This window comes from Mugil cephalus, chromosome 1 (genome assembly GCF_022458985.1).
Source record: "Mugil cephalus isolate CIBA_MC_2020 chromosome 1, CIBA_Mcephalus_1.1, whole genome shotgun sequence".
NCBI lineage: Eukaryota > Metazoa > Chordata > Actinopteri > Mugiliformes > Mugilidae > Mugil > Mugil cephalus.
This window is the reverse complement of record NC_061770.1, coordinates 13,501,688-13,529,377: the sequence shown is the minus strand read 5'-3', so window position 1 is coordinate 13,529,377 and position 27,690 is coordinate 13,501,688. Positions and strand designations below refer to the sequence as shown.

Below are 27,690 nucleotides of genomic sequence, written 5' to 3'. Positions count from 1 at the left end.
GTCTTCAATACTTGAATTGAGAAGTATATGTGTATGATAAAATTAAAAAATATTGTTTTTGTTTTAAAAAAAAAATCTTTGTAAAAATCACAAGATTAACAAAAAGTGTGGCAATAGGTAAAACTATGGATTGCATACATATTACTATGCAGGCCTACAATATAACAAACCACTCATTGTAGCCTATCAATCCTTATTCACACTTCGTTTTAAACAATGTCCTAGGTAATCCCAGATGACTCTAATGCAGTCTAATACAACTACCCTACAATTAGTAATATAAAGTATGAAACGTGTTAATTTATTTAACAGACTGGGAATGTTGATTCTACGCGTGGCTCCATTTTGTGCCTGTGTTTAAGTTCCAGCCATAGGTCCTCATTTGATTATTGCTCGTGCCTTGGGAGTCTTCTCGTGGATTTCGTTTCAGCGTAACGCTGCTGATGAACTAGCTGTCAGTAGGTAATAGTTGCGTGTATCATGTTAGGCTAAATGTCTAGCTTATGATCGTACCATATGCCATAACGTTATGACGACACTGCGACGGTTGTCGGAGCGGAACGTTATTTGAATTTCTCGTCGCCTGGAAACGGGCTTTAACGTCGAGTAGTGCTGGGCTGGGAACTGCTGTTAACGCCCACTTTTAGGTATTGCTCTTTTTTTTTTTTTCCTTTTTTTTTTTCCTTTGCAGAGGGACAGCTCCATTCACAGGGCTGGGCAGGCTGGCAGGCGAAGCGCAGAAGGAGCGGCAAAACACCACCACAGACGTAGTGTGGAGCCCATATGATGGTCTCGCACTGAGAATTAACAGGCCAGCTTAAACCGCACCGTCATTCTCAGCCTCTTCGACGTCTCTTGTGCCCCCTTCTCAAGCAGAAACCATCCCCTCAGGAATGGAAGTGCCATCTCTTGCCTGAAAATTGGAGGTCCCATCCTATTCTCGCCCTAACCTGCCGCGGAAATAGACCGACTTCCTCCTCGCCGCCCGGATCACCGCTGCCGCAGACCGGCTACTCCACTCGGCTCATTTAACCCAGACCGTCGGCGGACTTAACTGATTCCGGCATCTGGACACATCGGAACTGGTCTGCCGTCGTTGTACATAACGTGCCTGTGTGTGCTTTTGCTGCCTGTATAATGCCGACACATTTGCGGTTCCGGAGAAGGTCATTCCTTGGGCTTTTATTCCTTTTTTCACTGTCCACCTCGGCATTGTATTTCATCTACTCCGCCCCCGGAATCGGTAAGTCTCACCGAAACGATGTTTAGATGGTAGAATTCGCAGATTTTCGGTTGAAGTGTGGTTGTTTGTGTGGGTCATGTGTGACAGCTCGCCTGGGAAGAGACGGGGCCATGCGCCTCTGCTCGGCTCTCATCTCTCTCGCAGTCCATGATGAGACCCCGCTGGATGCTACTGCTCAATCCTCTAATGTCCATGTACCTGGCCATGATAAAATTAGCTCTACTGAGCTACTGTTATAATCATCCTGGTGTGACTAGGCCTAGCGCATATGATTATGCTCCTTGTAGCAATGGGGCCACAGGCAAGATGTGGTATTTTGGCCTTGATTTGGGGCACATTTTTGGCTTCCGTGGAAAAAGTCACAGTTGACTCATGTGCATTTTACCGACGGATTACTGACAGGCCGTAGGTCACATAATGAATCATGAATTCACAGACTTAGATGACATTCGTGGTAGTAGCCGGTGCTTAGAGATTCCTTACGACCAAGTCACTCCTTACATCATTTGCTGCCAGTAAGGCAGATGCATTTGTGTAATATCACATGTCCAGTCATTAATTCATTAATGCCTCTCGTCATCTCATCCCATCCCATTGTTCTGTCACCATACCTCTGTCTCATTTAATGTGCATGGACATGCGTGTCACCTCAGTATTCCTGAGTACCTCACCCATCCTTTTTTTTTTTTTTTTTACCCCGTGGCCTTATAGCATAAGCTGTGGTCCACTCAGTTTATCAGCCTAGATAGATATGGCCAGTCCCGTGTTCTAGTCTTGCCATAATCTTCCATGCGGGGCCCAAACAACGGTCATTTTATTGTACCGATTCAGCAGAGCTTATCTTGATGCATTGCACTTGTAAAAATGGGACTTTCACCTACAGTAGTTAGCTCTGTCCTTAACACACAGGTCTGTTATGCGTTTCCGCTGGATTTAATAACTCTGTGAATGTGCAAATAAGCACTGGCAGGATGGTCATCTGAATTCTGCTATTTTGGGAACTAAAGAGGAAAGTTAACAAGGAAACGCGTTTGAGGAAACACAATGTGCTGTTGCGAGTGGACTTCTGGGAACCTTTACTGTTTGCTGCTTTAGCCACTGCTGGTTGGATACCTTGTTGTGTCCGGTGAACATGCAGGTTGCCTTCTCGGAACATGTGCCTGATGCATTTGAAACGGTCCACTCCAAGAGGGCACACATCATTGATCAGAGCTAGAATAAAATGACAGGCTTTCGTCAATAGATTTTTTTTTTTCAAATGGTAAAAAAAAAAAAAAAGCATGAAAAACAGGGCTTCTGGTAATCGCATTCGCAGAGGCCGCTATTGTTGTTGTGGGAAGTAGGTGTATGAGTTAAATTCTGTTGAAGTCTTATGGGTGTTGCCTCTCTAAAACAAGAGAGAAAACTGGATCTTCTTACTCATCACAAAAAGGTTATTGATCTATTCACGCTTTTTACCAGCTGTGGACAACTTAATCAATAGTTGAATCAATTCTCATATGGAGGACACATTACTGACAGGAATAGGCTGTGTAAGTCTTAGCAACTGAGAGCAATGATTTCTCTAAATGTGAAACAAATAAACAAGCAAATCGTTAATTCAGTTATTCACTATTCTTCTATGTTACATATTGATGTTGTCAGGTGACTGACTGAGAGAGCTGCATTTGGCCATATGCATCCTCCAGGGTGTTGACTTTTGCAGGGATGTAATAGCCACGTGGCTAACGAGGGGTTAGTTTAGAAACGGAACAAGGACCAGTAGCACCAGTCTATTAATTATAGATGGTAACCAGGAACAAGGCAGCTTTTACTGTTGTTACTAAAAGCTGCAGTTTAGTCGTTTACACTTGCAGTGTCTGGCAGAGCTCAAGTAGGAGGCCTGAGCTGGGAAATGGTGTTTGGGGAGGGTCCTTGGAAGAAATGGATCAAATTTATTTATTTATATTTGTCATAAGGCACCATGGTTTACTCACTGGTGATGATATTGATTCATGCACATTAGCTGGGGTTTCAGATCATGTGGTCAGGGATGTATCTCGCCGGGAGTGTAAAAATTCCAAATCGGTGTATGACACAGAGGTTTGCAGGATGACTGAAACATCAGACACACTGTTGTTTTTGGTTGTGTATGCTTTAAAGAATTTGAACTTGTTGGTTTGACTCCCATTTATCTGCTACAGTCAGGCTTTATCTAACAAGCTGCAGCATGGTGCCTGAACATTTTCCAAAATTGTAGTCTGAGACACTGCCAATAAGAAACATTGACCAAATTGCCTTTCAAGAGCAGGTGATGACGGGGGTCAGAGTGGGCTTCCGAGACACCAGTTCACATTTGACTGCACTGTGCAATGCACATTATCATTTGACTTATTGTCAAGTACGGTAATACTAAAATAGAGTATAGAAAAAGTGTTGAAAGATCATTCTAGTTTTGCTATTACTCTCAGCACACAGTGTAAGTTTGATAAGTCAATAATAAAACCCTGCACCATTAGAGCACCGTGCACGAGTTTTTACTATAAATGTGTTAAATATTTCAATTGCTGCACTTTAAATGTGCTGGTAATACGGAAGAGGACACTGCAAAGAATTAACGGAAACATTCAGACTTGGGAAAATATAAATGTGAAAGAACAAGAGGAGGAGGGAGAAATGCAGAGGATGAAAGAGATGAACTGAGCTCCATTCCTTCTGCTGGTTTGCACATTGGGGAACCCACCCAGAACACCTGAACAGGGCTTCCTATGAAACCCAGGTGGGTTCAGTGCAGATTGCCCCAATTTCACTACTTAGTCCATATCTCTATCCCTCTCCCTCTCTCTGTCTCTTTTTTTTCCCCCCCATCTGCCTCTGTCTCTTGCTCAGTTTCTCTGTGTCCATGTGCGCATATGCACTGACACCCCAGCCTCCATGTTGCCTCTGAGCATGGATGCTGACTGATGCAGGCTGGGGATGCGGGGCACAGCTGGGCCCGATTGCAGGAGTTTATTTAATTAAAACATGAGAGGATCCCACCGGAGCGGGCACCAGGGAAGACACAGCCTCTATTTATAGGTTTGAACGCAGATACACACACACACACACACACACACACACCTCCACATCCAGGGAGAGCAAGGAAGAAAAGGAACCAGGTGCTTCCCTTTGTCTCTAGAGAGCAGGTTCGTTCTCCTGACGAAACGACTGTGTGTGGGTGTATCTTTCTGCGTTGTGTGTTTGGATATGTACCTGATTCATAAAGGCGTGGACTGTTGCATCACAGCAAGTGAAGCAATGGCACACATATTAGAGTTTAAGAGAAGCGTTGGATAACTGTCTCTAATTATCAGTGCAAAGGTGAGGCATGGAAATACTTAGACAGAGTTGCCACAGACATGACATTTGTTTGACTTTGGCAATACATTATATTTCCAAAAGTATTCGCTCTCCTGCCTTTACAAGTACATGGACTTAAGTGACATTCCATTCTTAATCCATAGGGTTTAATATTAATAACGTCGGCCCACCTTTTGCAGCTATAACAGCTTGAATTCTTCTGGGAGGCTTTCCACAAGGTTTATGGGAATTGATGATGTCTTTATAGGAATTTTTGACCATTCTTCTGGAAACCTATTTTTGAGGTTGGACAAGAAGGCCTAGCTCACAGTCTTCATCTAATTAATTCCAAAGATGTTCTGTTGGGTTGAGGTCAGGACTCTTTATGGACCTTGTTTTGTTCACTGGTGCGCAGTCACGTTGGAACAGCAAAGTTGGGAGCATGGAATTGTCCAAAATCTCTTGTTATGCTGAAACTGAAGTTCCTTTCACTGCAACTAAGGGGCCAAGCCCAGCTCCTGAACAACAATCCCACACCATAATCCCCTCTCCACCAAACTTCACACAATGCAGTTAGACAAGTACCGTTCTCCTCCAGACTCAGATTGGTCCATCAGATTGCCATGATGGTGATTCATTGCTCCAGAGGACGTCTCCACTGCTCCAGAGCCCAGTGGTGGTGTGCTTTACACCAACGCATCCAACGCTTTGCATTGCATTTGGTGATGTGTGGCTTGGATGCAGCTGCTCGGCCATAGAAACCCATTCCATGAAGCTCTCTACGCACTGTTAATGAATCTGCATGTCTTGGTGCTTGATTTTATACACCTGTGACCATAGAAGTGATTGGAACACCTGAATTCCATTATTTGGATGGGTGAGCGAATGTTTTTGGCAATATACTGTATCTTATGGCACCTTAACTGCTAAGACCTATGGTAACAGAGGAGACTGAAAGTAAGTACATGTCTCAATAACAAGGCAAGAAATTATTGCAGATCTGCAGGTGTCATAATTTAGGGCAGGGTTGCTTTCTCGCCAGCTAATATACGGTTTGTCTCTTATTTCCGCACCCATGAGAATATTACTTCCTCTGTGAATATAGACAGATATGCCCAATGCAAATTAGCTGGTATAACAATTATTTTTAAAACTTTTTAAAACATCTTGCTTGCTCTTAGAAGTTATAATATAATTTAGTATTAAAAACTGGCGCACATAGTTTTTTGCAGTCTATAGCTTAGCAGTGGTATATTATCAATGCTATCGTGACTATAGCTACGACAGTAAAAAAACAGTATAGTAAATATATTCTCTTACGATAATTAGGATAAGCTACACATTTCATTTGATGACCACATTTCTGTTTTTAAAACAGTTCTGCTTTCTGACAATTCAGCGTTTTGATATTTTATAGGTCAACATTTAAATGACACCATTTGTGAACATGTTGTCGTTGGTGTACACTCAGTCAATGTCTGTCCTTGAAACTATAAAAATAGAAAAATACTTAATATATTATCAATTGTGGTATCTGCCTGTGCATTACTGTTACTTCCATTATCATGGGTGGATACTAGTATACTATCATGATGTGATGAGTTCATCTGCAATGCGTGGTCCTATTTTGAGAGTTTTAGTATGTTGAAACCTCTGTTACTCATGTTTTTGATTTGTGCTTAACTTTAATGACAGATCTCAGAGGCCAGTTCTGTGCTAGCGTGCTGCTTTCCCCCACCGACTATTTCTGCAAGAAACAGTTCTCTTGTCGCACCCATTACTTGTAAAGAGTGTGCACATACAGTATACAGTACAACACTCACTCATTTGTACTTTTACTTGTGTGTATATTTGTACAGCAAAGTCAAGAGAGCGCCTTGCCTCGGGCATATTTGAATCCTAATTTGGATAAGCAATGATGTTTAACATTGGTAAGCCACTATAGAGGGAAGAAGGCTTTAAAGATCACAGAAATTATGGCCGATGCTGTGCTGATTGGAGCTTCATAGTGAGGGGAAACACTCCACCTGAAGCCAGCCATAACCAGATTAGCATGTGTTTGTGACAACAGTGTTTAGACAATCTCCTGTTACTCTGGCCAGCTTAATGGGGGTAAATTGTTAACTTTGTCGAGGACGGAGAGTTGTTGTTTAACTTACCTCACATTTAGCTTTTGGTCAACGCGATAGACGGCTCACTCAAATGTGCACTGCTTGATTGTTGTAGTACAGCTTATCTACACTTTACACCGCTAGTAGGACTTGAATTCCAAATTGCTTCTAACTGTAGTTAAACTGCCTCACTGGAGTGTTGTAAAGTTAGTGTTCTTTACATGTTTATAGGCATCCACTTTTATAGCGTTGTCGGTGGTCACGATAGAGCTCAATGTTGGCTGGACTCCAACACAGACCCATTTGTTGTGGTAATAGTGATGCCTGTCTTTGTGCATTGCAGTGGTGAGCGAGTGTGTTTGTATTTATGTACAAGTAAGTAGACATGCATCTGTAGAACTTAGGTGCCTCTGGTAATACATTTATGCTTAGTGAGCAGACTCCTTCTTCACAGATGTCTCACTTGTGTTAATGCCTGCCCTTCTCCGGCACTCTTAAAGCCATCTATCTCTGGTCCTAAAGGCCCAGTGTAGTGTTCCCTTCACCCCTCCTCCCACCCGCCTACTCCTCCTTAATTGATCCATCCATTAAGCTCAATCCAGCCTGCCTCCTTGGGCTAATTTCCAGAGGCTAGAGATAGCCATGGTGAAATATTAACTTTCTGCCAAGCTGCCTCGGATAGATTCCATTGTGAATAGACAAGTATGCTACATAGAGATTAATTATGCAGCTTTAATTTTTGTAATGTTCTTCAACCGTTTAAAAATTTAACTTCAGTGATTTATTAATAATGAAATAAAGGCTCCGTGAAATCAAAACAAATGAAATAGGAAGTCTGATGGCCAATAGTGCAGCCGCTGAAATTCCTCTGGCTTGAGCACTTAAGAACTGGCATTTGACATTTTCACTGCACAGTTGCCATGGTTCCCCAAAGACGTGTTCCCATCCAGGACTGACTCCTTTTTATTGTCACAGCAACCAAAGAAACATGCCATCCTTGTTCCCATGATGATCTCTGTGACAACATTTCCCCAGGGATACAGTCTTTACAGTCATAAGGGGCAGAGGCATGTCTCTTTCTCTGGGTTGTATGTATGCTTAAGTAAAAATCAGTAAAAATCATAATAAATAGCTAAGAAGAACCTAGATTAACCCTGCTTTCTGCCACCATTAGGTCCAAACAGCACGTCAAAATTGTTATTGCTACTTCCGTCTTCGCCTTTTCACTTGTGTAAATCTCTCTGTTGACATAGTCTTTATATCCATGTGTCCTAAACGCATGTGCACAGGCCAAGGACATGTGACTCTAAATACTCTATTCACAAAGGAATCTAGTTAAACATCGATAGAGTGGCAGTTCATTGCACCTTGTGAGGCATTCACAGGCATGAGCAATCCTCTCCAAACCTTTCATTGAAGCTGCCCTACCCATTCTGCCCCATCTCATACACAAACATACCTCTGCAGTGCACTCCAAATATGGTTTACTAGAATATGCAGGAACATAGAGCGTCATGCTAAAAAGAGCATGGATTGCATAACTGTTTTGATAGTGACACTGTAAGATCTACAGCATTTCTCCTTGTGTTATTTCAGCATACGACACATTTGTGTCTTTTGCTGTAACACAATAAAGCTCATCAGGTTTATGTCTTTACCAAACAACTCTGCTTTGTCTGTTGATAAACATCTAAACCAGTGATTTATTGTTTTGGTCCATCCATTTAATGACAAAACCACTGTTATATATACTGTATATATATGTGTGTGTGCGTAAAGGCCACAGTAAATGGTACAATTCAGGCACGTTACTCCATGGATTCTCAACTCCGCTGAGGTGATAACTCTCTAAGACATGGATGTACACTGAATGCAGCAGTCTTGGTTTTATAAATTATTAAATTGTCCTAGCAAAAATGTATTTCTTGTTGCGTGTCAGCTTTTATTTTCCAAAACCTGCGTCGGGTAGTACAGCATATATTGTTTCGCTGTTGCTTAGCTTTTCATGGGTATGATTCATGCACCCACTTAACACCCTCTTGTAGTTTCACACAGATTTCAAAGGATTTCCTCAAATATTTATGTATGGACCATGCACGAACCCAGCTTCCGTCTTTCTGTTCCTGTTAAACGATTATGCTAAGTTTGGCATAAATGACAAAGCTAGCACAACTGATCCTTAGGTGTTCCCTACACATAAAGCAGCCTTACTCTCATGTCTTAAACTGTTGTCTGTAAGATGACCCCTATCCAGACCTTGTCGTCTGGATATTTGACCACAGACAGATGGCGGAGCTGAGTGTTGTAGAGGTGAGGGGGTGGAAATGCACCAGTGCTTAGATGGAGAGCTGTGAGTCATTTCGGAGGCTGGATGAGGGTCTTGTGTTTAGGCGCTAATCATTTATGTAACCTAATCATCCTGAGGAGAATCCCAGCCTTTGTTGACCTGGTCTGAGCCTCCCTTTGTTATTGAGACAGTTACCGTGGCAACTTTGGTCATGTGGTTGAGCAGTCGGACTGTAACTTGTGATGAGCTGGTGTACAGCAGAAATGTTGCTAGTGAGGCACAATCCAAACACCCACATTGTTGATGCTGGGTGGAGTTCTGCTGATGGTAGTTGATCATTATTGTGAGAACACTGGTTTTAAACTTTGCCCACAATAAGTGTTTACTGAAGGCAAGTATACTCTGGCTAAACGCTACCTCTGAACAGGCACAGCGTACCTGTTTTTTTTTCCATTCTGACGTCTACCATCATTTGCTTTCCCTCTAAAATCCCCTAAATATGGACGTGTGTCTTAGTAGCAAAATGACCTGCAAACTGCCCACATAAGGCCTTAAAACATTTTCATGAATCACCTATATGCCCAGAGCAGCACTGTAATTACTGGAAGTGCAGAAAAATGACGCATTATACAAAGAAAGTCCCTCATCGTGGTGAGTGTTGGGAATTTTTCACTGAAAAAAAAAATCTTCAAAGGATACACTAAATGTCTAGTTGCAAAATATAGAAATACCTTTCAGCTGGCAGCTGGTACGGCTTTCACCTTTTTAGCAAAATGTTTTGTAGCATGGCATTGCACCGTGGAACAGCACACGATCTTTTAGCCGTCTCTCATGTGGTGACATCTCTACAGCGTCATTGTCAGTCCAGATAATTTGATCCACTGCCATAGTCTTTGTGAACCCAGCCTAATTGGCAATAAGGAAAACACAGTACTGCTTAGATTTTCACGTATCCACAGCAGCGTCTTAAGTTGGCCCTGGCAGCGAATGCAAAACAATCAGCACACAGAGAACCTACGCATTCATTAGAAGAGGGTTTCTTTAATAAAACCTCAGGAGAGTGGCTTAGTTGATTAACAAAGCATAGGTGTGGCCAAAGCAGATTTACAACCATTGTTCTGTATGATAATACCGCAGATACAACAAGTGCTAATTGCCACCGGCTTTCCTTTATTCTCAGGCATGACCAGTAAAGTAACCATCTTCAGGTAGGGCTGGTGCAAGATAAAAAAGAAAATGCTTGGATAACAAACCATCATAAACGACTTGTCTACATTGCAGTTTTGACTCTGGCAAAGACCTTCTTCCTACTCCCAGTGAACCTTAACTGCACGATGAGAGCAGCTAGTTCATGTCAAATGCATTGAAAGATCTCAGTGTTGCTGGAATGAAGTAATATGCATTTGATCTGTCTGTCTGTCAGCCCTGGAATAATGTCTAATTGCATCAAAGCCTGCCTTCACCTCTGTTCTCGTACGTGCAGCAAATTCACTTTCAGCAGAGACCGAGCTCTCTTGAAAACAGGTTTTCCATGCAGTATCACCAGAATCTGTGACCTGAATTCATGTTGACAGAAATTAATTGGTTTGTAGATTCATTTGACAGTTCATTATTCAATTTACTACCACTTTATGTTGCTTACATAACCCTCAGTGCATTACAGCAAAATACTGCAGCCAGTAAATTCTTCAATTTTTCTAATTGACGCATACAAATATGTCATACATGGTTTTGCCCAGACTAGTTATCATATCTGTGTGTTTTCTGAGGCGTAGTCACTTCCTAGAATAAGATAATAGCAATGTTGTGATCAGCCATATTACAGAACAATGAGGGTTTTTTTTTTCAAACCCATGGGCTACATGCAGCATTGAAGCACAGTGGTTTTGTAATGCATTAGGTCAAATGTGTAAATCTGTAGGGAAGGACATATGTGGTGTCTCTTGCTCCACTGTATGTTGCCACCGTGGTAGTGTGGTGTACGAGCTGCCTGCTCTGGCCCATTTGTTCAGTCAACAGGAGTAACCTCCAGCTGTGACGAGACCTCATCTTTCTGCTGGGGGTGGAGGGGGGATGGAAAATAGAGCAAGCAAGAGACTACAGGCACGTGTGTGAGTGTGAGTGTGTGTGTGTGTGTGTGGGGGGGGATGATCTCCATGCATGTGTGCATACCTGCATACATATGCCCTATTATACACCTTGCACACTGATCCAGTGCAATAACACAAGAATGTTCTGGACGGCCGCCAAATCAGAGGTCGGAAATGGGAAGAAAGGAACGTCAGTCTACTGCAAGAATGCACCAGCCCTCCCTGCCCCCGTCCCACCTTCATCACTTGTGCAATACCGTGCATACGTTTGACAGCTAGGGTGGTTTAAAAAGCGCATGTGTGTAAATGTTAAGACATACAGCTTGCAGTTAGACGTTGTGAAAGCCGAGTCAGCAACAGATAACATGATCAAAGTCTTAGGAAAGAGAAAAGGAGACGAAGATGTGGGGAGACAAGAATCTGAGCTGATTTAATGACTCGTATTTGGCAGGAGCTGCTCTACAAAGTGCACTACTTTAAGCGTATGCAATCAAATTTATATGAAGAGTGGCAGTGGGCAGACAAGGAGGGCAAGACATCACAAGGTTAGAGCGATCGCCATCACTTTCAGGCAAGCTCACTACAGGATCCAGGAGTCACTGGAAAACCCCACGTTATATAATTTATATACTAAATCCCCATCAGCATTCCTCCATGCACCCATGTCTGTCTACTCAGTAACATTTGAGTGTTGAACATTAAAATTATTATTTTTTGATGCGTTCCTTTCACAGCTGAGGAGTATGCAAAAACAAACCTAAAAGCCATGACCTGTAGTTGTTTTTTTGGGTAGTTGTTTGCTCCTAAGACACATTCCTTTGCTTATTCACGCATCTAGACATTACTAAGCAACCTCAACATTCACTTAGAGTCATGTTTCTGTCCACGTGGCAGAGGTCCAATGCTCTTTGTTCTTTTATCTCTATTTTTGGTCTCCACTGTCTCCTAATGGAAATATCTGCCTTTTATCAACAAAACACCCACCACGAGTGGAGTGACACTGGACAAAACTGTTACATTTGCAAGCCAGTCAGATAAACAATGAGCTGAAACCGGTTCACCACTATTGGCAGCCCCACTCACACTGTCTCATTGTTATAGTAAAAATCTGCCTTGCATAGATGCACTCGCAGAAGGAGGAGGCAACATCCAGAAAGCGACTGATTCAAAACAATGTGTCATTCCTAAAAGCTTTTTTTTTTTTTTTTAAAAGCAATTTTTTAAACTTGGTGCAAAGAGAACATTGCTTTCCCACAACGTTTTGTTAGTTATCTTTTCACATTGCATGCAGAAACACAAAAAAGTAACCTGCATCTACATTGCACTTATCTATCCAGGAAGAACATCATGCAGTAGTCAAAAAAACAAAAAAGAAAAAAACGAAATAGTGTGCGTACTAGGAAAAGGAAGTCTCTCTCCTGCGCTTACTCACATACATATACACAAGTTTTCTGCCTTCATCCCTTCATCTCTCACTTTCCTTCCCTCAGATCTGTTTTCCCACTATTGGCAAGGGGTCCTGGCACCACTGTGTCATTTATGTAATTCTCGTCACTGTGTCTGGTCCCTGTGTTTCTTTGCCATGTAGTGGCTGAGCAGACATAATGACTCAGGGGAGGGTCACACATACACACCGACGGGCCGATATGGACACGCACGCGTGCGCACACACACGAACACATTTGGTACAGCAGAGCAGATGGAAGGGCCGAGTGACTAGTGCAAGACCAATAATGAACTCAAAGTAGACCTCATGTTGTCCCTGCTGGCATGCGATACTGTGTCTGAGAGTGCTCTATTATGTGGGAGAGGCCTCTTTTATCTCCTGCTATACATTTTCCATTACACATATTTTCCAATGACGCTACAAAACGGATAACGGTATATCTTTATGGTATGTCGTCAGGTCTATTCCTCGATGTTTATCTATTCAGGACTATCAGCGGGAGCCACCAACCTGTTTTGTTGTAACCAGGCCAAAGTTACATCTCTAGGTCAAGATAGCAATATCGGTTACCCCGTCTGGAAATGAATCAGTCACTTACTGTCACTGGTTAAATAGCGAAGTTAAAAAGAGACTCAGTTCCCATATATTATCATAGGTGGTTGTGAAAACGCTTGAAACAGAAGTTGCGCTGTGCGTATCCCAAAATAATTTAGCCGAGTCAATTGGTGCCTAGTACTTCCCATCAGTTAAATGTTAATCTTTGTAGCAGGAAGTATTTTTTAATACCGGGGTTTCCCTTTCATTACTACGCTTCCTGCTTTCTCTTCGCTTTCCCTTCCATGTCTACCTGGACACATCCTCCTCAATCAATGTGTGTGTGTGTGTGTGTGTGTGTGTGTGTAGATAGATAGATTTGCGATGCAAAGGATTTTTTATTCTGTGCACGGAGAGAATATATCTTATATTGTTCAAATCTTTGCTTGTCAAACACTGTTGTTGCCGTCATCCTGTACTAACACTGCAGAGGGGATTTTCATACTCAGGCCCCACACAACTCTCCTCGTTGTTCCTCCTGCAGGCTCTCGCTGCTTTTGACGGAGGAATGGTTGAATATGAGCTTATATGAAGTCAACATTTTTAGTATCTAAACGTTCACCTTTGCATATGGAGGATACACATCCAGTCAAAATGGTTTTGGCCTTCTCTGTTTGCGGTTGTGCATATGAAGTTATGTTCACATTTGTCTTAGTCTGATATAGTCTGTGGGTGGAAACCACACGAATCGTTGTAGATGTGCAGCAGCTTATAGTGTGGAATATTTAGAGAGGTAAATATATTTCCCGGCATCAGTGCAGCTGTTGGTTTTTGTCATCACGCGGTGACTTAGATGCCATGAAGTGGATGAATGCAGAAGAAAGGGAACACTACCGCAAACCTACTTTTTTTCATTGACGGTGTTTTAAAACCAGTCTTTATATTTTACACAGGCAGACATTTTACATCCATGCACAGCGGGGAAGAGAAATAAAAGGAGAGCAGCATTAGGGAGATAGATTACAATGATTGAATGAATGAAAGCGTCTGCCCAATAGGAAGTGGGAAGCGAGTGAAGAGGGAATGGGAGTGGTTTGGATGCTCTCAGGAAGTGGGCATCCTGCCAGGGACTGTGATAAGTGCCGACGTCATTTCTGTTACCGTAAAAGAGGACTATTCAGCTCGTCAAAAAGACATCTGCTCTGAGAATCTTCTCTTCTCTGTCTTTTCTTTAACTGTCACGGACCCTTGCTTTGTCTGGCTCTTGTCTGTCAGCCACGCTGCGTGTTTATGCTTTCCCGTCCATTCGAGGAATAGAGCTCTGGGGAACATGACGATGGTTCTGGTCAATGTTGTCGTTGGGGTTTTCCTGTCATTGTAGGCCTGCGCACATTTTCAAGCCGCTCGGATGTGATGTGAAACTATATATGTGTATGTGTGTGTTTGAGCTCATGTGTGAAGTACAGTTGTGCGTTTGGAGTGAGTCTCATGATCCACTTATGACCAAGTGTCATGTGACTCTAACTAGCACTAGACTACTTACTATCAGCTGAAACTGCTGGTGCTCATGTTGGTGTCTCTCAGGAAAGAGATTCACAGAGTAAAATTTCATTTTAATTTGCACTAATGGCCTTTCTCATTGCTAACAAAATGTCCCAAACTCTAGTTGACCAGTGTTAGCACCACTAATGCAAAAAAAATAAAAACCGCTTTCTGGCTTCTAACCTCTTTTTCCTGCCTTCCTGTGGTGAGCTAAGGTGTATGTCCACGACTTCACGGCCAAATCGATTCTCGAGTGTAATAATAGGCCTACCCATTAATGCATGAGCATGATATTTCCATCAACCAACTGGGGATAGGAATTGGTAAACGGAAAGATAAGACAAACCTTAAGAGACACAATCAACGTACTACTGCTCTTACTAATCGACACTGATGTAATTACAGATCGGTGGATAGCAATTTTAATAACTGAAAAGAAAAAGATAAGAAATATTAGCTAATTTCAGGTATTAAAAAAGAGTGATTTGGATTGCTTGTCTCTGTTGCATATGTACATGTAAGCTTGTGTGAGGTGGATTTCTATTTTTTTTGTCTGTTGTGTTTTTTTTTTTTGTTATTTAGTTATTACTCCACATCCATTGACAAAGTGAACACAGCATGAGCCTGAATGAGATGAGTGAAACTATTTCAGTCATTGAGTCATGCTCTGTTCTCACAATTTTATTCTCATTGATACTCACATGCAATGAGAGTCTTTAAAGTGTCTCAAAGTGCACACAGTAGCCTCTTTGGAATGTATTATACATACGTATTATACATGCTTACATAACCTGAAGTTACCCTTGACTACATGAATGCCAACATGACCAAACATGTAGCATTAACAGTATCTAATCTGCAAGATAAATATTTTTTAAATACCAGAGCTGTGTAGACTTCCTGATACTGTTCACCAGTTGCAATGTCTGCAGCGTCAATTCAGTCAGGATTTAAACAGAACTGTATCTTTTGTGAGAATAATCAGGAACAAAGGCTTTCCTCAAAAAAGTATTTGTCCAGTATTTTACCGGAATACATTTCCAAGCTTTGTGACTCGCATGAACTTTTTTCTGTGTCTGACTGTGTCTCTCGTGTAACAGAATGAGTCACAACCACATGATGGGATGTCTGCTTGTGTGTGTAAAGGAGAGAAAGTGGTTTTGAGTACGTCATTGTCTGTGCCAAAAAAACAGGATACAGGTTTTGCCATCTCTGTTGGTGTCTCAGCTCAGTGACCGACTGATATGTGTGGCTTATCGGCTGTGCCGTTTGTCTGCTTTGTTGGAATAAAACAAAAGTACTTATAACATGCTTGTCCCTTCAAAAAGAACACATATGCTGTGTTTTATGCGTTTAAAAAAAACGTCAGAGAATTTAATACATTCTCAATAGGTGAATGCATTCAAATTACAGTGGTTGTTCCAGGTAATTGTAAGAGGTTTGGTGTTAATGCTCAGAGTAATGGCCTGTTTACCTTCCAATAATTGAAATGGGCCTGTTTAGTCATGAGTACGCAGTTTAATGCATTACATTACGAGTACGGCAATTAATTCACCTGACATCTACATTAACATAAAATACATTCAGCATTCGCTGAGATACGATAGATCTGAGCCCCTGGTGTCCTACTTCCTGGCCGTCCTTATGAATGTAGGAGTCTGTGGGTGTCACTGATATGCAGCTGCATTAAAGTGACCCTCTCGGAGAGTGACAGTTTAAACCCTGAAAGCTATGAGTTGATATGGTGTGTGCATACAGAAACCATTTCTGCTGGGGGGGGGGGGCGACAAAAAAAACTGCCTTTCAGCTCTTATCAGGGACCTAGCAGAACGGGACCGATCACCTCCCACTGCTGAGCTATCAATGTGGAGTTAATTGCCTTTCAGAGGAAAAAGGGGGTGGAGGAGATTGTGTGTGTTTCCTTTTTTTTTGCCGTGTTTGTTGGCTTTTTATTTTTCGATTAACCTCTATTGCATCGCAGTGCGGTGCCGAGTCTGTCACTGGAATATTCCCCGTACAGCCGCGATCCATCTCTGAGATTGTTTACTTAAAGGACAGAAACAATCGGACTTGACAGAAAGTGATACAAACCACATAACACACAGAGACAGCAGAACAGAGAGATGACGTGGTAGATATAAGAAAGGGTAGATAAGAGGAGTGAGGGAGCAGTGTGGAGGGAGAGAGAGGAGGAGGAGAGGTGGGCTGAGCTCGACAGGCGGACAGCATGTTCTGTGAGAACGGTAGAAAACAAGGTCATTCAAGGTTTCCTGTCGTGAGGGGTGGGGGGGGGGTGTTTATGAGGGCGAGGAGCGCTTTATTTCGGCGGAGGGAGGGTCCTTCCAGTTTACATGCCAACATGTAGCGGTGTACGCATGTAATGACGCTTCAGCGTTGCTTCCCCTTTTATGTCCAGTGCTAATGGCCTCTGTTTTGTGTCCTACCCTGCTAGTTTCCTCTAAACTCCTGGTCTCTTGTGTCTCATTGCATTTGTCACAGTTTGTAGCCTTGAATACCTCAGCATTAACCATTCATCCATTCTCCAGAGTGCATGTTTAATGGGAGAGGAATTGTATGCCCGCTGCTTTGTATACAGTAGATGAAGTGCTGACATTCTCCATCTCTGTGCTTTTTTTTTTTTTGACTTTATCAAGTATTTCCAGCAAACTTAACCGTTAAAAATAATTTTCTTGTGGGAAAGAAAGTGTATACATTTCAAAGAAGACCCAAGTTGCATTGTGATCTGCTTTGCTGCGCAGCCGTTAAATTGGTTCTATACATAAATGTACAGTATGTACCTCTGACTTGTCAGAGTAGGGAACTCCATCTCTAATATATGTCCATACGCTTGGCAGGCATGAGAATGAAACATGTCAAAATATGTTGGTGCCTGTTTTAGGTCACACTCCAGAAGCCTCTGAGCGTTTTTCCATCATATGGCGCCTCAGAAGGACATCAGTGAGAGTGTGAGGCTGCGTGCATGCATGTGTCCACATTCGTGTTGATCCTCCACTGCATGTGTTATTGTGTGAGCGAACAGGGTCTGTTCTGTGCTGTTATTTCCCTATTCATCATTATTATCTATTGCAGCTCTGTTCCAGCTGCTCTGTAGAAATGCATTTGCGTGTTGCAGAGGTAAAATGAGAACATTGATTTCAGTTACCGCTAAGCCACTAGTCTCTAGTCCTGCAAGCCTGGCAGTTTGTATAAAATAAGATGAATGTGATGGAAACTGTAATACAATTACTAATGACAAATCACATCCCATGGATTTCTAGCTCAGCAGTATTACTTACGCGTACACCATCACTACTCACACACATCTCTACACAAGTATGAGTGTGGATCATATTGGGATTGCTTTAAGATAAAAGCTGATTGGATTAATGCTGGGTGATTGTGCAGTTGGATACAGATTCACGGGGGCAGAGATCCATCACTGCGGCCGCATTGTGTTGGAACTGAAATAGGAGTAGTAGTCTAGTAAGTGTACCTGAACGTGATTCCTTTGGTTCTGTTTTTGCCCATGTTGTTTTTTGCCATTAGCAACTCGCTTGACTCACTGTTGTAGTAAATGATAAACCTACCGTTTTACTGTGCATGCACATTCTAGTGCAACGCACTTTGTAATGCAGGTGTGTATGGTGTGCTTTGGGCTTTGGCCTTTTGGGTGACTCATAGTTAGACCACATATCCTCCCCTTTGTTCCACTGTATTTCACCCCTTTGGCAACTTAACCTCTGTTGTGGTGTTATTTAGGTCAACCCACACGACGCGGAACCTGCACTAAGCTTCTCTGCTGGAGTTCCCAATATTAACAGTTCTGCAAATCAGTTGGAATTCATTTGCCCACATACTAGGTTGTAGTTACTGTTTCAGATGTACTGCACAGCTGGGGACATTTTTATGTGTGACAGTTGGTTCATGTTCAGTACAAACAGACAGACACATTCACACAAACTTTCACTGCTCTCTTTTTATGCGAGTCTTCCTCTTTCACTATCTGCTGTGCCCCTATTTGTTTCGTCCGCAGGTTTTATTTTTTGCTTCCAGTGACAGATGTGTCCGCTTTCAATAATGAAGCAGTTCATAAGTAAAAATAAAACATAAGAAGGCAAAATTTTGCAGTTATCGTGCACAGACTAGAGTAGCCAATCAATTATTTCATTATCTCAGTCTGTTTCTTATTAAGCAAGTTTGAGTTCACCCTATTCCTCTCCCATCAACATAGATTAACATTCCAGTAGTTGGCGTCTTTAGGCTGAAAGGCCCTTGATGTGTTGCTGGGAAATCCCCTCATTAACTCACCAATGCAGATAATCAGTTTGTTCCAGACTGGGTGGAAAAGTGTGTAGTGTTCTTTCTTAAACATTGCTCTATGCTGTTTCTCATTGAGTTAAACAGTTGTTCAAGACTCGTTTCGTTTTTATTTACTTTTTATTTTTTTTGAAATAGCCGTTGGTGGCATATTTCATCATGGCATACATTTTCTTCTCTCCTCTATCCACAGTGAATGAGTATGTGTTCATGGTCCAAGCGAGAGGGATCCAGATCAGAGAGAACGTGAAGAACATTGGTGCTCAGGTCCTAGAGCAGGTGGTGAGAGGAGCCTACAGCATCAATGGCACAGGTAAAACATGCACATGCACACTGACATGCCAGAGTATATGAATTCAGTCTTTAGCCTTTTTTCAGCTCATGTAGTTTAGCCACCAGTGGAAAGATATCAGTATAGCAAAGATGAACTAATGAGAGCATCAAGTTCCCGTCGGTGGCCTTGCTGATACATGTATGTGTGAACTTTCAGATTATACATATGATTTCAACTTCAGTGAGAGCGATGCTCCTCCCACCACATTCCTCCCTGAGGACTTCACCTACCTCCCCTCGCAGGTTTGCCCTGAGAAACTGCCCTCCATGAGTGAGTACACTGCCCAGATAAAAGTTGCTTGACTATTGATTCTGTAATCAGCATATTAGGCACCAAATGACAAAACCTCTGTTGCTTTTGATTTTTATTTCACTCCTCTACACATTTGTTCCAGTAATGAGTAGTGAAACAGTTCAGAGCACTTTTTTTTTTCGCAGCTTTGATTGATGATGCATGCATTTATGTTGTTTTAGCACAGCCCAGCAATTTATGCCCCAGATTGTGCAGCTCCTTCTCTTTTTAACATTTTCCTCATTGCATTCCTATCATATTATTTCTGCCATTCCTCTCTTTGCCATCCGTCTCCTTCATATTAATGTCATTACTGTCTCACATGCTCCTTCATTTTTATGGCCTTTCCTGAATCCTACAGCCTCTGACTGTTCGGTCTCCCTCTTCTTTTCTCCCCCCCCCCCGACACACACACACAGAGGGCAGGTTGGAAGTGAACATGAGCGAGGTTTCTCTGGAGGAGGTGGAAAGGTCTGTGCTGGAGGGAGAGAGTATGATGGCCCCGGGAGGATACTGGAAGCCCAAAGACTGTTTACCTCGCTGGAAGGTAAGTGACATTTATGCCACTGAAAAGCACACGTATACAGACGGACAATTGACAAATACGTGATCCATCACGTAGCGCACAAGAGGTTATTGTAGTGTTATGATATGGATCTTTCCTCCCATAGAGTCTTGTTCAAAGAAACTGTTGTGTCCCACACTTCACATCAGATCTCATGCTCACTTTGTCACACGTTTGTACATTCCACTTTAATCCGTATCTGTAAAAATTCTCGTCATTTTCTAAATATAAGCTGTCTCTCACTTCAGCGCGTTGCTGTCAGTGGTTTGTTGCTGAAATGGCCTTTGCCCCAAACCACACATTTCTGCTCAGTTTTGAGTTACTTAAATACATCGAGCTAAATGTTATGTGTTCAAATGCAGCAGCTCTACGGTGACCAGTTGAAGGGCCATTGGCTCAACTGTGAGGTCACTCTGGAGCCTGCAGATAGGCACGTTCTATCGTTTAAAGACTTTCTTCTTATCTTGTTACGCGTGAGTAGCCTACGCGTGTAGTAGTGGGATAACCCAACGAACAGTGCGGTGCCCTGCATGAGTTATCCTTTTATTATCAGTGGAATCTCTAATGCATGTATACATAATTTTTTTTACATCGCTTTCCTCCTCCATCACTTCCTTCTTCCCTCCTGGCTGTGCAAATCAGGAAAATGTGTTTGTTTAGTTTGACATTTAAACGAAGAAGAAGATAAGCAAAGCATGTGTTCGACCCTTCGCTTTGAACCAGCCTCGTCTACTACGTGCTTTTTTTTTTCTTTGTGCCGCTTTGTTTATTTGTCCAGCAGAGCAATCTTGCCAGCCATCTGTCAGCCGTTCTCTCTCTCATTAGACACTCATCGTCTTCCTTTTCTCTTGTTTTTTTGTTCCTTTCTGTGTCGCTGATTTTTCTTATGCTTCAAAAGAAACTTGAAAGTGGCCGCTGTCCTACCTGCCGCTCCGCGGGGGGAAAATAAAGACGTCTCAGACAGTCAGTGCCCCAGTGCCTCTGTGATTGATGACTGTCAGATCTCGTTGAGGAAATGAGATTTTACCAACCTGCCACTCTTTTATCTCCCACGCTGTCCCATTTACCTACTGCTGAGAGACCACAACTCGCAGAAACATTACAGACAAATCATCTACTTGACTGCACGCTTCAAACTGCTCGTGACTTTGTGTGGTTCCATTTCTACGTTTGTATGCGCGTTTGATTTCTTGACTGTTGCACTTAACTCCATTTTGTATCCCTAGGTGGCAATCCTAGTTCCATTCAGAAACCGACATGAACACTTGCCCATCCTCCTGAGGCACCTGGTGCCGGTGCTGCAGAAACAGAGACTCCAGTTTGCCTTTTATGTCATAGAGCAGGTATGCACTGTATGTATTCACAGAGTTGATCGTGAGAAACCATGTGTGAATTCCAGAAATGAATCCGCAGTGTCAGGTGGAAACACTCACTGTTTTGCATTAGGTCATGGTGTTAAAATTGCGTGAAATGATAGCCGCCGACAAATGATCTCCTTTTTTCTTTAGGGGGGCACAGAGCCATTTAACAGAGCCATGTTGTTCAACGTGGGCTACAAGGAGGCTATGAAAGACCTGGACTGGGACTGTCTGGTCTTCCATGACGTAGACCACCTCATGGAGAACGACAGGAACTACTACGGCTGTACAGACATGCCCCGGCACTTTGCGGTTAAACTCGACAAATATTCCTACATGTGAGTCCCAGCTCTGTCCCCACGCAAGTATATACGCTAAATGCGCTCCAACTTAATGAATCTAATCTGCGTAATTGTCCCTCCAAGGCTTCCTTATAATGAGTTCTTCGGCGGTGTCAGTGGCCTCACGGTGAAGCAGTTCAAAAAGATAAATGGATTTCCTAACGCTTTCTGGGGCTGGGGAGGAGAAGACGATGACCTCTGGAACAGGTAAGGGGAACACATACGGACACACACTCCCACACACACACAGACATTGGCCTGTCTGGCAGAGCTGCAGCACGAGGCTGACAGTATTGTTGACTTTAGGCGTACTCAACAGATGAGTTAGGCTAGCTGGCACATAGTCGGCTTTTGTGTTTTTTCGCCCCACAGCATTTCCTCCACCTACACAGCTCGCAGGCAGCTGGACACACACTGTGCTCTATATACACTGCCAACCCTTACTGACTGACATGTGTGTTTGTGTGCTCCTGTTAATCAAAATCCCTTTAGTTTGCAATCTCTGTAAACTCTATTTCTCTTAAATTTGTGAAGCTACCGTGTTATTGACATTGTGTAAAATGACAACATGTCCTGCAGAGCGATCATTACTGTGCCTTCAATGGAAATGTGACAATGAGGGTCATCACTGCAATCACAACACATTCTCGTTATGCCTGACTGTGTTACATCGCGGTTTAAAACGCATTAAATGTGTTTGTGCAGGGTGCGGTTTGCCAATTACACAGTGAGCAGACCTCATGGAGAGCAGGGACGCTACATGTCGATCCCACATCACCATCGCGGAGAAGTCCAGTTTCTGGGAAGGTTAGTGTCTGTGCGGGTGCAACTCATTCACACACAAAACAAATACACACCTTTTGGTTAAAAGAGGGAGCTGATAATTGCAGCGAGGCTTAGGCTCATGTGATGTAAGCCAGTCACATGAAAAGCCAGAGCAGTGACTTTGAGAGAATTTCAATTCTTTTAAAGACTTTGCATGTGATGTGCTTGTATGCTTTGGGGCTGCATTCTTAGGTTACTTAAAACACCCCAAGGAATAAATGTTTCTTTCATTTTTAATACAAAACCTGGAGGGGGTGCGTGAGGGGAAGAAAATACACTTTTAAAGAGTCTATTGTGACATCTTCCATAAACACTACATGCATTTGTCATGAGTTATTTTAACAGCAGTAACAGCTTAATTTTATTCATTCAGGGTTCATTTTTAACCAGGTGTGTCTTCCTCCTTTCTAAAGCACAGACGATAACACACAATGTTTGCCAGATCTTACAGTCTAGCAAAGCAATCCAACTCGTTCCTCTACATAGTATCACATAGGTCATAAAAGTGCCATTTATCTGTCTTGAAAATTAAATGTCTTTACACTTTGTTCTTTGTTCAGTGTTTTCTTGCCTTTCCTGCCCTTGTTCTGATTGATTGATTGTCCTTGCAGGTATAGTCTACTACGTCACTCAAAGGAGAGACAGAAAGTGGATGGTCTTAACAACCTGAACTACTCCCCCCTAGTGACCAGGAGGCCTCTCTACACTAACATCACAGTCAGCTTGAGCAGACAGCTGGCACCCATAGCCGACTACTGACGTAGGCAAAGCTGGACTGCAAAACACCTGGGAATCAAAGTCCTCTGGGACGTCAGCCATATCTCACCAGTTGCAGCACTGCTTAGGACTTTTTAGTTGATTATTTTTTTTTCCTTTCGGCTTTGTTTTTTTGGTTTGTCTGCAAAAAACGAAGACTCAAATAAGTATGTTTGATGAATCATATAAGAAAATAAGGATAAATGCTGCACTTGTTCGTGCCACAGTCCATCACTCCTCTCATCTGGGCTTATCTAGACTTCAGTCTCCACATGCCTTTTGCACCATTTTGGCCTTCAGCATCCATTCATTGATTCATTTTCCTCCGCTGTCCACGATTAGCCCCGCCCCTGCGCTACTGTGCTTGACTATTAAAGTAAGCTATGATACACATGCACATTCAAGTGCATGCACACGCGACACATGCACGCACAAAAGAGTTTGACTTACATGCGCTGACATGGCCCTGAGGCTTTGATTTTTACTTTTCTCCTGCACTTCTTATTTCATAAATGCAGTAAACCTGTGAAAACATTTGCATGCACGCACACACACACACACACACACCACCACACAGCAACTTACACCGAGTGGACTCTTGCAGCTGGCTCTGCATAAGGTATGCCAAATCTACAAGTGAAGAAAGGAAGAGAAGAAGATATAAAGAGTGAGTGTTTTGAGTCATATGTGTTGTATGTGAAATAGTCTAATCTAAGTTCAGAGAATATTAATTCCTTAATCATCTCTTACTTGCTGTATTTTGTCCTTTGAACATACCATTTAAAAGACTGTGATGTTTGTGTTCGCATAGTTGCATTGAAACGTTCTGGCTGCCTACAAGTGACTGTATGTTATGAGTGCAGCGCTCATCTTGTTAGCAATAAGCTGTAATACCTGACAGCAGAACTTAGCCCTGACTTCCTCACCATACCGATGCAATAGCATGGGTGCTAGCATACCCTTATTGGACTACAGAGAAGAAGTGACTGTGTATGCAAACTTCGCATTCAACTCAACTTTGCCTAAGCAAACATACCACCCTTTTCAGAACTTGCGTGTCTGCGTGCATGTCTGTGTGTAAGTGAGGGAGAGCTATGCAAATGGCCTGCATGTGTCCTGCTGTCAGTACTAGGTTAGCGGGGTGACCTCCGGGAGACTTCTTCTCTGAAACCCTGGCAGGCTGACTTCGGACCTCACTTTGCTCGCGGAGTGTAAATCCTGGCCAGGGAGAGATAAACAGTTGCCGTTTTATTTTTTACACCCCACATCCCTTAATGTTTACTCGCCATCATTATTAAAGAAGAGAGTTGGAGGTAGAGAATACTTGATTGCTGTCACTGTCACTGGTGTTTACAGAAGCTTTCGCTTTGTTATTTTTTTCACATTGTCTAGCATTTGCAGTACTGTTAGCCAGCCCTCCACCACCTTGGGTTCTGTGAAAATTCTCTCTCTTTAACAACCAAATGATGACTTTAACTGACACTTCTTAAGTTTGGATAGGAGCAAGTAGATTTGAATGCTCATCTTAGGTGTCAACTGCTAACCACTGATTAGCTTTGCTAATCTGTGGCAAGGCTTTTGCTTGCAAAGTGTTATTTTTTTTTTTTTTGGTTTTGTTTTTGTGGCATGCAGCTTGACGCTGTGCACTGACGCAGACTGACAGCGCTCTGGCAGTACACAGCGGCGTAATTCTCCCCTCTGATTTGTGCGTTTGACAGTGTTGATTCTGATTAAAACCCGATACTGTATATGTAGATCCTTAAAACAAAAAAACAAAAAAAAAAAAATCATACAGACATACTCTCCTCACTGTCTGTCCTCTGGTCATGCAGCTATATCATTTCACACAAATCGCCTTGTATGCATTTCTTAAGATGTATCTTTTGGGGAAACCGTGGGTGGTTGACAAAACGTTGTGTTCCCACAAAGAGATAACAAGTGAAGAGGCTGGACCTCGTTTTATTTATTTGATGGATTATTTTCGTTAATTGTTTTTAGTTTTTATTTTTCTCTCGGTTGATGTGATGATTTAGTAGGTGACATATGGCAGGCTGTGTTAGATGCACTGAATTATAGTTGTGTGTATTTGTGTGGGATTGTGAGGTTCAGGTCTGTGTAAGTGGGGCTGTTCCATTTCATTCAGAGGCAGATTCCCTCTTCAGAAACGACACAAATCGCTTGTTCTAATGAAATGGAATGAGACCTGTAGCCTGGTGTTATTAACTTTTTGAACAGACACGTTGGAGGACGCCATTTTGTGTGACAACCGCAGGAAGAGCAAGACGCAGAATCAGAAAACGCTAGCGGCCGCCGTCTTTCACCGATCACCTCCGATATATTAATTGATAATCAATGGTGCTGACCTTCCAGAGCTCCCTTTGAGGGACTCTATCTATACGTGCTTACTGGAACCAATTCTAAGATCACACAGGCTGGTGTTGATGGGCAAAACATCCTTTATAGCGCTTTCATTTGATTCCAGCCTGCTTATAAGTGGAGTAGATATTCAGTGTGTTTACATCCATATATTTGTAATCCTGTTGCCTTTTCATCCTTCCGGGTAAATCTAATCCATGTATTTATTCTTCTGGTTCATCGCCACAAGCAGTAGCACGTGTTTACCTCCTAGCCAATCACTCAGGAGGTGCCCGGTGAAAGTCGTGAACCGTAGCAGTGTTCGTGTTAAGCTTTCTCCTCCCTGTGCGTTTGAGTGAAATGGCTCACCCCTTCAGAGGTTGAACGGTCCTCCATCTAGACTTAGAAGTTGTTGTTTTTCCTTTTGTTTTCTGGCACTGATTAAAAAAATTATCTATAGTGACCTGGCTGTGAACAACTAGCAGGTTCTCTTTCTATGATACACTGTATATTATCTCTTTCTTTATTATTATTTTTTTTAATAAAAAAACAAAACAACAACATTTCATTGCTTTAAATTAAAAGCTAGACAGACATTTAGCAAAAGCCAAATGGTTTTAGTGTGAGTGTTCAGGTGACGATTCAGACCTCTCAATATAAAAGAGGCCCTCTGGATGATCTAGATAATCCTAGAGTCAGTATTAGGCTCTATCCTCCACAATGTAGAATGAGTAGCTGGCAACATATTAAAGAAGATTTCCGCAGCTACCGGACAGGTCCGTCCTCCAGATGAGTTAAGAATCGGGGACATATCTGTCGGCGCTCTCTAGCTTTTACCTAAAATTGGACATATATTGATTTCAGTTGGTGAGAAGAGCATGCTAGCTTGTCTCATCCCTCTCAGTCAAGATCAAGACCAAGACTGCTGCTCAGCAGAGACTTCAGTGTATCATAATCTCGCCTGTTTTGATCCATTCTGTGCCAGTTTAAATGACGGGACCATTCTTTGGACATCTGATAAGACTGGCAGCCTTAAAGCTTCTTAATTTATTGCAGTGTTTTATTTTTTGTTTTTTTGTTTTTCACTCAAGTTTTTATTTTTTTTATAAGCAAATATTTAAATTGAGGAAAAAAAGTGCATATCAAGATAATGATCATTGTAAATATTGTTGTGTGTAGTGTTTTAGAAATTCTATAAGGTCTTAAATCACTACAGATGCTAGCATAAAGAACAAGGCTTCAGGGGTGGGTTTGGCTGGGTGGTGTATCTGGTGCCATTCGAGTGCTGGTGAAGCTCACACAGTGACATCAATGTTTTTACATCACTGCTTCACAGCACGGACTTTTTTTAGTAAAAAAAAAAAAAAAATCTTATCCCATGAATTTTAGATTCCTCTCACGATCTCGGAGGTGTTGTGCATTCCTCCGGCCTCCCTGTACTCCACACGCAGCGGCGGCAGGTGGGACATATTGCGGAAGATACATAGGCGGTGGTCTTCTTGATGAGGCTCACTGTTCTCGTGTCTGCCCGCGATGTCTCTTCGCTGCCGACTGCAGCTTTGGAGTAAAGTGGAGGTCACAGGTGGGGAAAAAAAACGCACTTCAAGGCCAGAAACACGTCGGACGAAAACACCTCACGCTTACAATGCAATGAAACACAGGCACCCAAACCAGCGACACAATCCACCCTAAAATCCACACAAATTATTTTTTTGTACGAAAGCTAACTATCAAAAAAAAAAAAAGGATACAGATCGCTAAATTTAATATCTTCTCTGATTGTAAGGAGACAAACTCTCCTTGAATTGAAGCCATTTGAAGCCACTTGTCAAAACTTGATGTCAGCCTTATGTGGATCTGTTTGTGTATTGGCATATTATCTTTTGATTATTGAAATTTGTATGATGGAGATTTTCTTTTATACCATCATTGTTATTGTCAGAGTACACCAATAAAAAGAAACTTGTAAAGATGGA

At 42.3% G+C, this 27,690-nt stretch overlaps 1 protein-coding gene across 1 annotated transcript; it reads left to right on the top strand.

Moving 5' to 3' along the window:
- Positions 1–689: 689 nt before the first annotated feature.
- b4galt5 (UDP-Gal:betaGlcNAc beta 1,4- galactosyltransferase, polypeptide 5) lies at positions 690–27,690 on the top strand. Its single transcript, XM_047611530.1, has 9 exons — positions 690–1,243; positions 19,083–19,202; positions 19,380–19,493; positions 19,934–20,061; positions 21,306–21,422; positions 21,588–21,775; positions 21,863–21,985; positions 22,484–22,585; positions 23,215–27,690. The coding sequence occupies exons 1-9, from the start codon at positions 1,138–1,140 to the stop codon at positions 23,360–23,362; spliced, it is 1,146 nt and encodes a 381-aa protein (XP_047467486.1). The 5' UTR covers positions 690–1,137; the 3' UTR covers positions 23,363–27,690.